Genomic DNA, 17,768 nt, shown 5'->3' with positions numbered 1-17,768 from the left:
GAAGATGCTCAGGGACACTGAATCAGGAACAGGGACATCCACTTAGCATCAAGATACATACCGGGGAAGGAGATGAAGAACATAGTAAGAGGAATTGTCAGAAGTGCAAGGCGTGAGAAAGTTGCCTACAGGAGACTCTTCAGTGTGTTACAATACAAAGACAAAATGTCAAACACTTAAAAAAAAGCAGTGATCAAAAACAGCATTAGTCACAACAGAAAAATAAATGTTTTCCTGGCTCCACCCAGATCTGCAGCTAGTCAGCTGAACTGAGGAGCTCTGAAGGGGACTCAACACATTACCCTTTAAGGTATGTAGCAGCAGATGTGCCCCTTTGGCATGGAGGGGAATGTCAGGATGTGTCTTGTGAAACTCCCACTGCAGTAGTACTTTGCTCCCAATTGGGGATGGGATCTATCTAGTATAAATTAATGTTATATGTAGAAGCAGTGAAAGAGCATACAATTTGAGTGATAATTAATGTCAGCCAACCCTGAGGCTCTTACACAATGTGCTCTTGGGAAAGGTGCCCATTGATATCAAGCAGTGAAGTCAATAGCAACTTTTGTTACACAAAACTTGCTAGGTATTTCCAGATTTAGATTTATATTTCTGTATGTCTAACAAACTAACAAAAATAGTATTCTTGATTGTTATAAGATACTGCATTTTTATAAATAACAAAGTTGCCAATAGTGTAACTATTTTGGAAGTTTGATTTAAAAGTCTGCTCTACATTTTTGAAATACATTAAGCATGACAGCAGTTTTCAATTCACTTTCCTGAAGTACAGGGAAAAGACAATGCCATTTGCTTCAAGTGGTCATCCCAATTAGGCCTCCTAAATTAAATCTTATTCATGATTCAAGAAATTAATTATTTCTGTTGYAGTGTTTTTCCTAACACATGCTCTGTGTTGAAAAATTAGTTTGCATTCAGCAATGCCTCCACCAATATATCCAACTTTCTCCCCTGCATTCCCATGGCTCTCCTCAGACAGAAATGTCGGGCAGCAGTAGGGTGACAAAGCCAGCTGTGACAGGTGGAGAGCATGCTATCGCTTAGGTGATACTGACCTCATCTCTTCCACAATACTGCAGTAAGTACAAATAAATCCTAAATCAAAAAATCACTGACTTTGGACTAAAGAAATAAACCCAGGTGAAGGGGGCAGTATATTTTTCAAGTGGAAAGTACTATATGCAATTGCCAATTTACTGGCATTGTAATTGTAATTACACAACTGTACTCCAAATTCTCTACTGCCAGTTTGTATGCTCACTGAGTAAAATAACTTAAAGCCCAGAAAAACAAACAAGGACAGAAGGAAGTGCTCAAATTCTAAAGAAAGGGGAAAGAACTGAACCACCCAGAAGTCACAAATGCTAGGGTTTTTTTGTTTCTTGTATGACCAAAATTTATATAACATAACTTGGTTCCCAACACTAGGAATCCATTTGATTAGAAGAACACAGGAGTGAAAAGATGTCAGAATACTATAGTATATACTACAGGTATAGAGTTCTTCACAAAAAGTATGCCAGCTATGTTGCATATTGTCTTTCTACTAACTTAGATCTGCAGACCCTAGTAGTTAAGGTTTATTTATCTTGATACCAATTTATTCATAAATTATGTTTGTACAAGCCCTGTACAATAACAATCTGGGGGCTGACTAATGCTCTCAACATTATTATTTATTTACAGAGAAGTAATGATACTTAATTTCTTTCCTGATTTTCCCTTCAGTATAAGAAAATTATTACATAATTTAACAATTGAAACAAAGTTTGGAAAACAGAATTGTGTGTGGGGGTGTGTGTTTCAGAAAAAGAAAAAATTCATATTGTCATCTCCAGAACACAGAACTCAGCATGAATCATTAATGTTACAACAACTATAATGCTACATCAATTCCCAACAGAAGCTGGCAATTAATTTTCTTAAACAAATTTTTTTATACAAAACTAGAAATTTTTTAGATGGTAGGCACATTAAAAGTGTCAAATACTCACAAAATTTGAAAACCAAATCTAGCCATATGAACGGACGGGTTTGAAAATTGTTCAATGTCTATTTCTCAAAGTCACTATTGTTTAGTGCTCTTGAGAACACAGTTATGCACTTTATTTTAGAGGCTTTACTTCAGGCTTCTTTATTTGTAATTTTCATTGTAGGGCCAGGTTTCTATATGCTGACACAGAATAATTCACATGTATGTATATAAGCTTATATGTATGTACATTCAGTGATTCCTTACTCAACAGCAGTATAGCATGATTGATCTCAAAGCTCCTCATATATCTATTTGTCCACAGGAAGTCTATGCCTATTTCTTTAAGTATCCCCAAACTTAACTGTATAGTAAACCTTTCAAAGTCTAGCTCATTCAATATCAAATACATTGGGCACAAATTTATTTTCTATTTATCTTCAACTGCTGAATAAAAATAAGTGGACTGTATTCTCCCTGTTGCTGAATATTCACATGGTTCCACTAGCAACAACACTGGTGCAAATAAGAGGAAAATATGTTCAAAGTTAGACCAAAGGCTTTGGCACCGGAGATTTTTCCTCATCTCAAATGCCAGTGACTTGAATATTAATAGAGCATCAGCCTAACATCCTCCATGCATCACTGTGCTACAACCTTAGAGAATGAAGTAGCTATGGTGACAGCACCTTTTTTTCAGCGCTAAATGCTATGTTCTGGGTTGGCAATACCAACCTCATCATCTGGAGAACTTTATTACATGGAGTGCCTGCTATTTATCCCCTCCTTTTAGCACTTCTTCAAAATTATGTTTAATCAACATTCCCCACCACCACCAATGCCAAATGGTTTACATTTTGTGTATCCCTAAAGTATGCACAGGATTCAGACAAATGCACGTCTGAACAATTTGCTRAGTTTACCAAGGGTTCCCAACTCACTTTTTAAAACAGTGCTTTTCTGGCTTGAATTTACAGTTTTCTACACAGATGCATGTAAAAGAAAGCTGAAATCTTGTACTGTAAGTATTAGAGGTCAACTATGCAATTAAGTTTGAGTGTTTGATTCAGTCCTAAACCTCAAGCATCTGGTATCTGATAGAAAGGTCCATTACCCTCACAGTTTAAAGAAACATTTATCCAAAGTAACTAACTCACAGGTGTCTTTTCATAGTGTAATTCCTATTATTACTAAACATTATACCCATATATAACAAGACATAGGGCCCTACGGTGCTATGCATTGCATGATACAAAGGAAGTTACGACTTATATCAGGCATGAATGGAAAAAGTGTGACAGAACACAATAAAGGGGAATAGCAAAGGTGTCATTTTAGGCTAAAAAATACACTTCTGAAAACGAGGCCAGGGCTTCTTGAAAATTTTACCTAGGCTTTTTTCTTGATCACTGTATAGATATGTATGTGTTTGTGCATGTACATGTGTGATGTGCTTTACGATTAAATACACGAAGTACACATTCTTTATTAAGAGACTTCTGGAATTAGGCTGGAATTCCTTGTCCAAACCTGACTCAATCTGATTTTTGCAGCTCATTAATAAATCATAGCTCACTCTATTTATAACCTTATATCACGCTACTTTTATTCCATCTTCCTCAGTTTGCAGTGGGACTTGCTGTCAGAATGCGACAAAATCAAAACTATTTTCCCACTTCTTTTCAAAATATTTTGGATTCTTCCCTTCCCTTTTACTCCCCTTACTTTCCTCTATTCCTCCCCCTAACTGAGTAGCAGCATTTTTAGGTAATCTTTGGATTTTTCATCTCTGACCTCCTAAATGACAGCTAGTTCTGACAGGTTTTCTAGACTCTAATATTTCTTGCATTAAAAAAGGAAAGCATTATCTTAAAACAGAGTTTCAAGATAAAATGCAGTAAGGGAAATTTTTATTCAAATTTATTTCTTAGATGACATACTGTTTCTGGTGTCCTCTCCTCCCACCTGCTGTAACAGATGTAGATGGGAGGTAGGACTCCAAAGAGAGAGACCCTTTCCCTCTCAGAGCATCAAAATATACCCGTTTTTCGTGGCTTAAAGCAACAGTATCAACCTGCTGACATTCAGCACTTACTATTCACAAACCCTGAAGTCATAATAGAGACCACCAATAGTGTGAGCATTGGGAAAATATGGAAAGATTTTTACATGTTTTGGAAAAACAGGATCCATTTGAACTGAAAGTGACTAGAGTAAAAAGAAGATTGATGTGATTCAGAGCCATCTAGCRAGCATCATTAAGCTTGGCACCAGTCCATGGCTGGTATAGTCAAACACAAGAAGCTTGCTGTGGTGTGCTGCAATAGTTGAGCCTTAGCAGGTGTCACAGAAGTGTGGAAATGTAAGGAGAGACCGAGAAGGAGATGTGACTGTGGAAAAGAAAAATAGAGGAACAGGCCAGGATCTAAACAACTCCCAAACTTCTGGAAAGTTTGGGTTTGCAGCTCAGACCCATGTCTAGAAAAAAATTTTACTCTGCCTTTGAAGAGTTGTTTGCCACCTATGTTCATGTAGATTTTGTTAGGTAACTCAGTGAAGCCTGATGTACTGCACACAATTCTACATGCTTAAAAGATATACTCAAACCACTGTAGCACTTTTGCAAAAATCCAGCAGAAAGGGGGGCCTAAGAACTGAAAATAAACATGAAAGAGATACATGGAGAGTCTGAGGTAAGAAGAGAAAGACAACATTCTGAATAAAGAAGAGAGACATTATAATGCATCTACAACTCACAGTTGTGGTGGTAGTAATCTCCTCCGTTACAACCTTCAGCGTATCGACCACTGAGATGTATCCCAGACGCCTTGCAATAGCTAAGGCAGTGTTACCATTCTGAAGAGAAAAAGAGAGAAAGAGAGAGAGAGGGAGAGAGAGAGAGAGAGAAATCAGAGGGAGGATTGTGATGTGAACCAATGAGATCACTCTCAACACTGCATGAGCCAGCATTTCCATCCAAAACAAGGCACAGCCTAGGAAAATCACTTTTTTTTTTTTTTTTTTTTACCATTACATCTGACTCTGTCTTTGTAACTTCTTTAAGACTATAGCCCTGATTACCATGGCAACACAACACACTTACATCTGCCTGCTATTCTAAATTTAAAAAAAAAAAGTGCTGTATGCTTTAACCCTGAAGTAGTCAAATTCCACTAAGCAGAATGTGTCTTGCCTGCAGAGGCTGATGTTTTGTTTTGCATAAACTGCTTTATATTAGGGATATTCTTCTAAAAAAAAGTATTTTAAAATCTTACAGCTTCACTTTCAGTGGTAACTGTTTAAACCTTTAGCAGATACAATGTTCCTTTGGGGAATACAAGATTACAGCTGTATTCTCCAAATACACTTGTACCCCTCCTTACAACAAATACATATGCATAATAAAAGTATACAAAAGATAACGATGCAACAAACACTAAAAYAACCTATATAAGTCTTGGGGTTTTGAGATTATTTTCTATTTAAATAAATTTATTTACARTTTAAATGCCCATGACATACAGACGCACAACTCATCAAATGGACCTTAAAATGATAATCTAGTAATTATTTAGGACTATTTATTTCTCCTTCATTATCTGGAACACTAAAATAGCCTGGGAGATAGTTATTTGCATACTTAATTTTACAAACTTAGATTGTTACTGTAAATGAACAGTGATTTACATCACCATGTCTCACTGCATTTGAAATTCTACTCAAACTGCTACAAAATATGGTCCACAGTAGCACAAGGCCATGTACAATAGGTAGCAAAATTAATGAACTTTCTTAATGAATAGAAGAAAAAAATTTAAGTAAAAGAAACTAGCTAAATCATCTAAGATTTCTGAGGACACATCTTCCCTGAAGAACTGGCCTAGGTGACTGGCAGCCAGTTCAGCCTAAGTGACCACAGAAGAAGCTCTCAGTTACTTGGTTCTACATGGTGTGACAGTCCATGCTCCCCATTTCACTGCACTTGGGGAGGGAAGGAAGGGACATATTCCATGGTTCTTTGTAAAGGGGTGCAAGCTGAACTGTTTTATTTTATTGAACTAAAGGAGAATGTGTTGGCAAACTGGAGGAATCATGGAAAGCCAATCTACATCTCTTTGCAATGAAATGATTTGTCTTGTGATGCCACTGCAGTGTGCAGTCTGAGGGCTTCTCTCTACTTTAGTGCTAGCTTTTGTTATCTATAATTTAAGTTCTTCTGCATTAGTCTAATTCAGCAACTCTGAAGCAACACAGGGTGTGTGGATTAGCAACACAGAGTGAATAGATCAGCATTCTCACAGCATGAATGGTTTGTCTATTACTGTCACTTGCTCTTCAACTGCCCATATCCCAATCCCATATCCCTGTGCCAGCTGTCTCTGGTTGAAATTCTCTCGTAACTCAAGCTAAAGATTGCTGTGTGTGGACAAGAACGGAGCTAGCACCTGAGAAAGCATGCACACTGTGCAGTGAAGATACATCCTTAAGACTGTGTTTGGATGTGGGTTAGATTTGGGCTATGACAGTCGTAACAAGAGGACTGAGAGCAAGTAGAGACCTTCCACTGAACCCACCTAGTGAAATGCTAGTCCCAGAAGCTGACTACAACAGTCCCTTAAGTTGACAGTCTGGCACGTAAACTGGTCTCTTGGATAACTTCACAGCAGTTTATTCAACGTGGTTGTTCCCAGGACCAAACAGGGCACCAGTGCTGGATTTAAGAATGCGCAGTGTATGCACATGGTAGCCTCTGAGGAAGGACATACAGGTTTTGGACCTTCTGGCTGTGTTTTAAAGGTTGCCCAGGTAGAAGTGACTAATAATAATATTAACACAAAAGAGGAGAGTTACGTTCCTGCCTGTGAAGAAGGAGCTACCACCAGAGGTATATATACACATGCATATATATATATATACACACACACACAAATACATATATAATATATTAAAATATAAATATAAAATATAAATATAAATATATTTATAAATATAAATAATATAAAATAAATAAAAATATAAATATATATGTATATATATGCAGAGTTCAAAGAGCAAAGATACTCTTTGAGAAGGCATTAGCATCAGTGAGCTTAGTAGGAACTTGAAACAGAGTTCCAGTAAATAGAGGGACAGAGACTTGGGTCCAAATCTTCAAAGAAACCCAGATTCTGAATTCCCCCTAACTTTTATGAAAAAAAATCTTATCATGACATCATTTTACAGACAAAAAAGTTGAGTCAGAGGGGAACTGAACAAATACAGCACAACTAGTTGTGGCCAGCCTGTCACTGCAGTTTAGAAATCAGTTTCCTCACTTCATGTTTAGTTCAGTGCACAATGGGTTATAGCTGATCTGAGCTACCTTAAGAGGATAAGGAAAAGGAAAGGAAGTTACATTTACACATCTGACAACCAGCTGTACGAGGAATACTTTCACCAAAACACAGGCTTGCTCTCAACCCCCAAAAAAGGAAAGAAAAGAACTGTCCAGGGAAGTAAGTCCCAAAGGCACTTCACAGACTTACAGTGGTGATGGCATTGGGCTTGGCCCCATGTTGAAGAAGAACATTRATGATGTGAGTGTGGCCTTGTTGAGCAGCTTGGTGGAGAGGGGTGTATCCATTCTGTTGTTCATGGTGATTACCATAAAAACAAACAAACAAATAACAAGAACCACCAGCAATTAGATTAGATGCTTCATTTTGCTTCCYTCTCCTTTTGAGACATTTGAATAAAAAATTTATGCCATCAATTTACCCCAAGATAATAAATTTTCAGAAATAATAGCATTCCTTCCCTAAATTAATGAAAACATAAAGGAAGATAATATTCTTATTCACAAATTATCTTACATCTCACAATATAAGCAATTTCCAGAAAGACAGATAATCCCCCTGTTCCCCAAATCAAAGACAGGAACAAGGAGAAACAGTAAAGTTAAAATGGCATGCAAAAGACACAGAATCATAGCAGAGGCAGAGAACGTTTTTCTTCCTCTCACATCTTAGTTTTTAAAAGGAGGCCAAGGACTTGCCTTTAAAATATTTGTGTCAATTTAAAATATATATAATTTAACAGCAGTGATTGAGTCCATTTGCTTTTAAAAAGGCCAACAACCTATACCTATTACAAATATCAATCAATTTTAGCTTTACTTTGGCTTCAAAAGGCCTGGCCAAGCCATAATTACACTGAAAAATATGTACATGCTGTCTGTACTAATAAACATGTTTAATTCTGTGTATTTATCCGCTCCAGTGATTCATTCTGATGTTACACAATAAAGAAACAGAGCCAGAGTAACTTCAGCTAGTTGATCAGAGATGGTATTGTGTTAAGTCCAGTCAGGCAATTCATTTACAACATTATTTGCAATTAGCTTTGAAAGCAAGCAGAGAATAAACAGGAAGAAAACACCAAACTGACTTCACTGTACACTTATGTAAAGCCTGGGGGCTTCATACTGGTCTTCTGGGCTTCTGTGACACACTTTAAGATTTATCTCTTGTAGCTGAATGGATGGATGCAAGTAACACTTTATGTTACTAGTGAAATGGTGATAGTAATTCAACTAGTTAAATAACCAGTTTATTTAGAACTGTTACAGTTCTTACATTTACGGTACACATGCATGGACTAGTAGTCATCAGTAAGAAATCAATGCAGGATTTTACTGTAGGCTATAGTGCACAGTAAATTTATTATTGTCACTTAAATATCAAGAAAGTCCTTTAAAACAGAGTTCAGACACATTATTTTTCACTGGAGACAGCACAAAGCATCCTGCAGTCTTTCTCTATTTAAAGAACTGGCTGCAATAGAGGTTATTTGTTCTCTCACATGCCTATCCTGAATCCAGCCAGGATGGATTTGCTCTTTAAACTGAGTCCACAGTACTGGTTGACAGATTGCCAGGATTTTTATGGTTCCCTTGACATGGATTTTTGGAGAACCACTGCACCATACTGTCATATCAGTCACTGTCATTCTGTTGCTAATATAAACAAACTTGCTGATTTTAATGAAATTATTCTAAGTGGAATACCTAAGGGAACTGGAGTCAGAACCTGGTCCATTGTGCCCAGTGGCCTCTTTATCATGGAATAAGGTCTAATATTAAAGGGGCAAGTATGTCGCCCTAATTAGACTCTAAATAACTCAGCTGAATGTCTTGGCAGCTACCATTTGGATCCTGCTAATGTCTGCTTTATCAACGCGTATCAGCTGTTTTTCTAATAGTGTGGCCAGTTCTTTTGGAATCTCTGTTTTTTACCCATTGATTTTGGATGACTGCATAAGGGCTGGGTCAGCATTACTCCTGTCAAGGCTTTTATTTATTTTGCTAACTGTGGCTTACCACATTCAGCTGAGACCACTGTGATGAAACAGTCCTACACTGAGAAATGGAACAAACCCATAGGTCGTGGCTGGGGACAGAGGAGCTGGCTGAAACGTTCAGCGGACTGAAAGTCTGTGATTTTGATTGGGACTTACAAACACTAAGTGTGTCACTAGAACTATCAATGGATTTAGTCCTTCACAGTGAAGCTGAGCTAGCTATTGCCTGATGTCAGCTTTAACTAATCTGAAGTCCTGCAGCTCCTGAGTTAGCCTTTTCTTTCTGATAAGGGTAATGTGATGATATTTGGGGTGCAACACACTGTTACAGTCATCAAAACCTCAGTGTTTGTTTATATTCAGGAGATCTACACTTCTTGATACAAAATGCATCACATATGGCTGTTGCGCATACTGGTTTATACTGGAAGAAACCACCGAGGTCAGTGAATTACATTCAGACCTTCCTATAGGCAGTTTGGTCCAGTTCAATAGAACTGAGCAGTAACAGCATACCCAGCTCCCCCTCAAAAAAACCCCCAAACCTGTCTTCAGTAAGCTGTATTCCCTCACTGCAGCTGCCTCCTCTCCCAAAGTCATGCCACTCACACTTTTCTCAGCAGTAACTCTTCCCACTCCACTCCCCATCAGATTAGAGAGAACCTGGCATCACCCCCAAAATCTCTGAATTGTTAGTTACTAGTCTGGCAGCACATGGTGATTATACTGGTGTAAAATATGTGTAAACGAAATGAGAAACAAGCTTGCATCTGTTATTTGCAAGTAAAAATAAAAACAAAATAAAATGGATTCTCTATCTCCCTCTTACACACACCCAAAGAGTTAACTGATCTGACTTCCTTTAGTGAACACTACCCACCAGGATGTAGCAGAGAGAAGGCATTTCACTGCCACTAAAATCCAATAGATGCTGACACCTACTGCGCATGAATAACCATAGATTTCCTAGTGAAAAGGCCACCTAGTGGTATGTATTAGTACTGCTGGGTTACCAAGTTTAATAAAGAGCAAAGCAAGCAATGAAAAATTCTTTACCTTTGTTTTAGCATTAACATTCGCTCCTTGCTTGAGAAGGAAATTCACCATTTTGATGTTTCCATAGTGACATGCCACAATTAAAGGTGTATAACCCAGCTACAGTAAAAGAACAGAATAAGTAAAACTGCAAGCTCAATGGAACATTCCTTTACAATCATAGCATCTTTTGGCAGACTGGAGACAGTAGCCACTCCATGATTTACCTTTGTCTGAGCATCTTGGTTTGCACCATGTTTTGTCAGTATTTCAGCTACATTCACTTTATCCTCTTGAGCTGCAAGGTGTAAAGATGTCAGTCCAGTCTAGAAATGTAAAAAACAAGCAAATAAATAAATAATAATTAAAAAACCCACTTTACACCAGGAAATAAATTTAGACTTTCTCATTTTCTCATCTTTAAAACATGAGGAGATCCTAACTGCAACTTCTAAATATGGTTTTCTAAAAAAATGTAGAGTTGATCTTTCTCCTATTCTGACTGACAAACAGCTCCAAAGCAATCATGTCACCGCAATCACAGAGTTAACATCTCAGACATCAATGATCGTGCTCGGATTTTACACAATAACATCACTGGGGAAGCTGCGGAGCCCATTAATGAATAAGGGTGGGAAGCACATTCACCGTGCTTCCCACTCCTCAGACAGGAGAGGGAACCTTGACGACTGCAGGCATGAGTCAGAATGAAGAAAATAACTCCAAAAATAGATTCCATTCAAAAATTCCAAGGAAATGGATGCAACTTTTCAGTAAAAACTTGCAGGGATACACATGGTACTTGTCTGTGAACAAGGYATGAAACATTTTATAAGAGAAATGAAACCACCTTGTTTCCCATTGGTTAGATAGGATATTACCTTAACACCAGACAACGAGAGCTTGAACCTTCCATTTTCACTTGTCTGAGCAAAAGCTGCAGGCTTTTGATCTTAAGTTTTATATAAATGCCTGGATAAAACTGGTGACCTATGAAGACCTATGGCAATGGGGTGTTTTTTGAGGAATCAACTGATTTTCTATGAAGTAGCTGTCACATACAATCATGAAAATCCAAATAATCAGAAAGATCTTCCTTAGGATTTTTTTTTATTTGCTACTCAAATAATATTGTTGTGATATTCTTTGCTGGACACTGCTAATTTCTTCCATGCGGGCAAGAAGGCCAAAGGTTAAATAAATGTGCAAAAGTTCCTTTGCTGGCATAATCACTGAACTATTTTCGACTGTAGCTCTCAGGTTTCTGTTACATGTTGTTAAATAAACCCAGGGACCCACAAACTCCAGAATGTTACATTCCTCATCTTTTGCATCTAATGTGAACCTTTGGAAGCATGTGTGAAACACGTGAGAGATGGCAAGGTTGCAGCACAGCAAAACTACTGCTGTCCTGCTTTTCTGAATGACTTGGAAACAATTTTCTCTTGCCTGTCTTTTCTCCTCTTTGTCTAAAGTAACCTCTCTACCAGAGCTAGGTGTTGCATCATTTTCCTCTTGTGATGGCAAACAGATGCAGCTCCTCCTGAGTGTTACCCAGCACAGCTACTAATGCTACAGTATAAGCTAACTGGTTAATCTCTATCTGCTGGTCCTAGATATTCTCTTCTCACTTTTACTGTTCACCCATCCGTTGTCACTTCTGGAAATTCACAGAAACATATATAAGGAAGTGGAGAATTTCTAGGAATGTGACATCATTCTTACACGGCACTTAGTATCTCACTGAATACTCCCACCATAGTACTTTGCCTCCCATTGTGAGTTACCTTTGTTGCCACATGGATATTAGATCCTTTCTCCAAAAGCAAGGTCACCATGTCAGCATGACCTTCTTGGGAGGCCAAATGAAGCGGGGTCACTCCCTGTTTGGTCAAAATGTTGGTCTCAGCCCCATAGTTCAATAGAGTGGTAGCTATCTGCATCTGATTTTTCTTGGCAGCAATGTGCAGAGGGGTGTATCCATTCTAACACCAGTCAGGAAAACAAAATGAGAAGAAAGTTAATACAACAGCCATGTAAGTGTATGAAGCCAGACACCTTAAAACAGTATTTTTRTATGCTTCCCACTATCCCAGAGATGAAATTCATTATATTCTGAAGGCAAAACACTTCCCATGTGGTCTGGCTCTTCTGTTGCTTTGGCCATCTGTATTTTCTCCTTCCAAACTAGAACAAAGCTTCAGCTGACAGTACGCTTAATTTGATACCTTCAAATTATCCTGACTTTAACATCTACATTTTAAATATCCTAGGCTGTAAATATTCACTTTTGACTGATGAGTGACATTCTCTGTGGAAAGTGATGGGTGAACACTCCTCATTGCATTATGCTTTTTTGGGGTGTGTGGGTAGATCTGTGCTTGCATATGGAATTTTGATACATGTGTCAGTCATGTTACTGTCTGGAAACAGTCATAGGGAGGAGTGTTTTTCAGTTCAAATTAACCATTTTAGCAAAGCAGACATCATATTTTTTGGCAAGACGACAAATTCCTATTTTTAATTGCTTTAGAATGCACTATGGGGGAAAATTCTGGGTTATAACAAACAGCCTCTTTAGAGGCATTTGGTTAGTTGGTCTCAAGTTTTTTTGGAGGGGAGCATTATGAAACTATCCTGTTCCAACTGCAGCTTTTGCTACTCTCCACACACAACAGTAGAAGGAGCAGCTCTTATGCATTCACTGAAAAGACAGGCCACCTCTTTTTAGCAGCATATATAACAGCAGTCCCATACCAGTCAGAACATTCTGAAATCAGTAACAATTTTCTTGTTATTTTTCTTTTTTAGTAGCCTTTGCCTAACATAGTGAGATCATAATACTATTGCTAATCCCAGAAGGAATCCTGCATATGCCTATTCATTTTCTACTAAATGGTTTCTACTATAAGACAATACTAAAGTGAGTTCCAAATATGATCAAAACTCACAGACACAGAAGTGGACTTAGACAGACACATACATAAATATATTTATTTCTTCTTTTTCAATGAAGGCCCAAAAGAATCATAGAACAACAGAAGGTCACCTGGTTGAAACCAAGAACAACTCCCAAGTTGTATTAGGTTGCTCAGAAATTTGCCTAGCCAAATTCTGAGCATCTCCAAGGATTCAGCCACCCCTCTGGGCAACTTGTTCCAATGTTTAACCAACCACACTATGAAGATTTCTTTCTTTATATCTAACTGAAATTTCCCGTGTTGCAACTTGTGGCTACTGCCCCGAGACATTGCGTGCCCTCTGTCTCCATGTCGAGCATTATCCCACCTCTTATTATGCACCCTCAGAGACTAAGTACTACAGTATCGTATGCATCTGGTGAAGAGATTGCTCACTGCTTTCAGACTTCACAGGGTATGTGTGAGCTCAGAGTCACACGCTGGGTATGTGGTGTGCCCAGTAAGCGTGCGATACTGAGAAAGGCTGAAACCAGACTTATCTCTCACAAGAGTTTTACACTCATGTAACACCTGCAGCTCTCCATAAAATTACTGTTTTGCCTATAAGAGGAGGGTTGTGTCCTGCATGGCAAACCACCAGTTGGAGCAGACAACTCTAATCAGTCTAGAATAAAAGTCAAATCATTAATCCATAAATACATACTGATTCAGCAACTCATCTGCAAAACAAGGTGCCGTACATTGACAGAGTGAACTGCCTGTCTCATCACACCCAATAAGTCCTTAATTTTCAGTGAAAAGGAACAGGTGTGGCAGGCACGAGTATGATGCCGTAACACCCATCAGCGATCAACCCTCTCCCCCAACAGCTCCCCCCCTCCACTGGATAAGAGCTGAAGATTTAAAAGCTAGAAGGGAAATATTTCACCCCACCTTCTCTAGAGAAAGCCCCGCTATTCCCGCACACGCCCGCCGGGACGGAGGGAGGGGAAGGGAGGGCAGCAGCGCAGGGAGCGGAGCCGTTGGCGGTTGGCAGCGGTTGGCGGGGCGGGGCTCACCTTGGCGGTGACGTGGGGGGAGGCGCCCCTCTCGAGCAGCAGCAGCGCCACCTTCTGGTTGTCGTAGTGCGCCGCGACGTGGAGCGGGGCGAGGCCGTTCTGCAAAGGGCGGTTACTGCGTTAGGCGCGGCCAGTAACCGTTAACAGGTTAGCCAACACGCAGCTGGGGCTGGACTCAGAAACCATAAATGCGCTTTTTTTTTTTTTTTTTTTTTTTTTTTTTTTTTTTAGTATTAGAAACGTGGACCAAAATTATTATTTAGCCAGCGGTTAGTAGGCTGTGTTTAATAGGAAGGAGAGGCGGCGGAGGATGAATTTGAGTGGACCCGCTGCCTGCCTGCTCCCTGGGTGCACAGCGGGTTCGGGCCACCTGCTCCCCTCGACTCTGTGACAAGCAATCCTCACGGCACAGGAAAAAAGCTGAGCCTGCCCCCCTTGTTTTTGAATTAAGATCTGTACAGTTTGAGCAGCTGAATGGAATAGGCTTTTCCTGAGCCACAGAAATGTGTCTGCCCTACAGCTGTGCATAGCATGCCCATCTATAAGGAAGGTAAAAATATATAACAGCAACAAATACTGTAAATGCAGTTTCCAAAACTAACATGCATAACCATCACCCTTGGGAGAATGCAATAAAGCTAATGCGATCATGTGAAAGCAGCTGCACCCTTCTTTTGCATGTCTGTTTTGCACAGTTATTTCCTAAAGGAGAAGCTGACTCGCTGCTGACTCTTGTTTCTGAGCGCCCAAGCCAGTACCTTGCCAGCAGAATCGGGAGAGGCTCGGCGTTGCAAAAGCAGCTTCGCCACTTCCAGGCTTCCATATTTGGCTGCCACATGCAAAGGCGTGAATCCCTTCTGAGAAATGTCAGGAGAGAAAAGCAAATGGTCGTGTTAAAAATTATGCTGACATCTCTCTTTTAAGAGCCACATGTACTCTTGACAGTAAATGTTATAGGTGGTTATGTTTCAACCTATGTCCTAACTGCCATTTTTATTCAAAATCAATAGCCATACCTAGAAATAGCATTATCACTTGAAAGCATTTTGAAAAGTGTGACATACAAAAAAAAMCAAAAAAACTTTCTCTTTTGTTCTTTCATACATACATGGTGTCAGGCTGGCAGACATTTTATCTGATACAGATTTCATCAGAAGAACACATTGCGTGGGCAACGGAGGCACTCATTCAAATTTCTCCTCAGAACAGGCTGCATTTTYAAATCAGTTTCATAATGATAGCTTTAGAAATGTTTCCTGTATCAATTCTTGCCTGTTACAATGAAACACCAACTAAATTCAGTGAGAAAAGCTCCAGAAATTGTGTCCCTTCTTCAGTGAGTTTGTTGAAGAATGATTTATATTTGGACTTAATACCTATACACTCACCAAGTTCTGTTGCAGCCTCTGAAATTTAGGTGAAGAGAGTCATGCATGACTCAAGGGCAGTGTTTTTGAAGGATCCTCCGGTAAGACTAAAAATAGTGTCTCTTTAGAGAGTCATTTTCTAGTAGTTTTAATAATGGTTGTCAGTAAAGCACAGACTTAAGACTGTGTCAAACTAACATGCTATTTGCTTATCCCTTCAGTTTTAAAAATAACRCTGATAAGAAAAACTCATGGATGCAAGACAGTAGGTGGCAGACTACACTGCTGTCCTGACAATAATCCCAGGGAGCCACCAGGGCCTATTTGCCTGACATATAAGGGATGTGTAGTGTTTATTTTCATTGTCATTTTGTTCAATTAATCCCACTTTAAAAGTGTTTTACATAAGGGAATCTCAAACATTTCCATCTCATGAATCACAGCTTAATAGAGAGATTATCTAGTGGACTAAACCTTTCCCTATTCATAATTATAGAATGGTCCTGCAGTAACTAAAGCTATTGCCATAAAGCAATATGGAAAATTAGGAAAGTACTTAGTGTATTTTTAGCCATTTTTAATGTGATTTAACAGCCGGATAAAAGGGGAACAGCAAGCATTCCCAGTAACCTGCGAATGAGAATTTGAGAATCACAGGTTTAGTTTTCTAAACCCTGGAAGACATCCCATTTTTCAAAAATATGTTTTAAGTTCCAATTGTAAAATCAAGGGTGCAAAATCAGGGATCAGGTTTAGATCTTTGGATCTAAAACTATAGTAAAAATCACTTAAATCATTTGTGATAAATTTGGAAACGGTATCTTGGCACATAGTTCTATTCACAGTAACTGTTTTCTTAAGTGCTCATCACTGTTGGGAATGTATTGGTAACCATGTTGGGCTAACATAAAGCAAAAATAATTCAACAGAATGTTTCTTTTATAACTCTAGGAAAAAAAAGGCCTATTGTGTCATATGATACCTCATTTATAGAACCACTGAAAATAGATTCAGAATTAGCTGAGACTGGACAGATGCTGAATTGTATGTTTTGGGAATATTCCTTTCAGCTAGTAGAGACCAGAATTATTTACATAAACAGGGTATTGAAAAACATGCAGGCCTGTTCATACAAAAATATTTAGCTTTGTTTTTCCACATCTGCATTTTCTATTTTGAAACTTTTGGCAAAAAAAAAGAAAAAAAAAAAAGCCCTACCTGTAACACAATGGGAAAGAGAGAAATCAGGACTTCATGTACATTTTAAACATGCTGCAAGCATGTATTTATCATGACCTGCTTTTGGCTCTAGTGGGAACCAAACTCCCAGCTTCAGATGACAGCAAAATACATAAAAATTTGATTAACTCCTGATACATTTGTTCAGTCTATTTGATCACTGTTGATTAAACGAGAACAAAACAAAAACCGAAACTAGTTCAATTTCTCAGTGAAAGTACATTCGTCATGGAATAGGTTCCTCCCTGGGCACTGCCTACTACAGCACAGACACAAAGCATTTTGTCTTACTTTGGTGGACATGGAGTGTGAGGCGCCTGCCTCTAAGAGAACTGATGCAACATCCACTTGTCCCTCTCTGGCAGAAATGTGCAGTGGAGTGTATCCATTAGTCGTTGCAGCATCGGGGTGGGCCATGTGCTGTAGCAGAAGTTGGACGATCTCTGTTTTACCCAAGCGAGAGGCAATGTGCAGTGGAGTCTGTTCTTCCTACAACTCAAATTGAGTAGATAATTACCACAGGCAGAACTACCCTGAACACCAGATTCTGGTTAATTCCAGTAGGTCTCTCTATGCATTTGTCTTGCAGAAATCATAATAAGCGACAGCACAAAAACAAAAAAAGGTGTAAAGGAGCAACCTGTAAGGCTAATTTCTGGGATTAGCTTCAGCAATATCTTATTAGAATGGAAAGAGGAACTTTGGAGAAAAACATTGTTTTTCTTTTCTCAGTAAGAAGGCAGATAGCTGACATTGCTGGGAGCACCACTTGCTTTCCTTGGTATTCTTGATATATTGTAGAACAGCTGTGCCTTGC

At 38.8% G+C, this 17,768-nt stretch overlaps 1 protein-coding gene across 1 annotated transcript in view; it reads right to left on the bottom strand.

The window, feature by feature from the left end:
- Positions 1–17,768, bottom strand: part of ANK2 (ankyrin 2) — a gene marked incomplete at its 3' end in the record, with an annotated part of 166,806 nt that overhangs the window by 76,961 nt on the left and 72,077 nt on the right. Inside the window, exons 15-21 of the mRNA XM_026076727.1 lie at positions 17,243–17,440; positions 15,104–15,202; positions 12,154–12,351; positions 10,594–10,692; positions 10,388–10,486; positions 7,519–7,617; positions 4,751–4,849 (exon numbers count right to left, since the gene is read on the bottom strand). Coding sequence (XP_025932512.1) covers positions 4,751–4,849; positions 7,519–7,617; positions 10,388–10,486; positions 10,594–10,692; positions 12,154–12,351; positions 15,104–15,202; positions 17,243–17,440 — 891 coding nt within the window. The remainder of the gene's footprint in view (positions 1–4,750; positions 4,850–7,518; positions 7,618–10,387; positions 10,487–10,593; positions 10,693–12,153; positions 12,352–15,103; positions 15,203–17,242; positions 17,441–17,768) is intronic.

Source organism: Apteryx rowi, unplaced genomic scaffold, assembly GCF_003343035.1.
Source record: "Apteryx rowi isolate R43461 unplaced genomic scaffold, aptRow1 scaffold_438, whole genome shotgun sequence".
In the NCBI taxonomy this organism is placed as follows: Eukaryota; Metazoa; Chordata; class Aves; order Apterygiformes; family Apterygidae; genus Apteryx; species Apteryx rowi.
The sequence above is the reverse complement of the archived record's forward strand: the minus strand, read 5'-3'. Positions and strand labels throughout refer to the sequence as shown.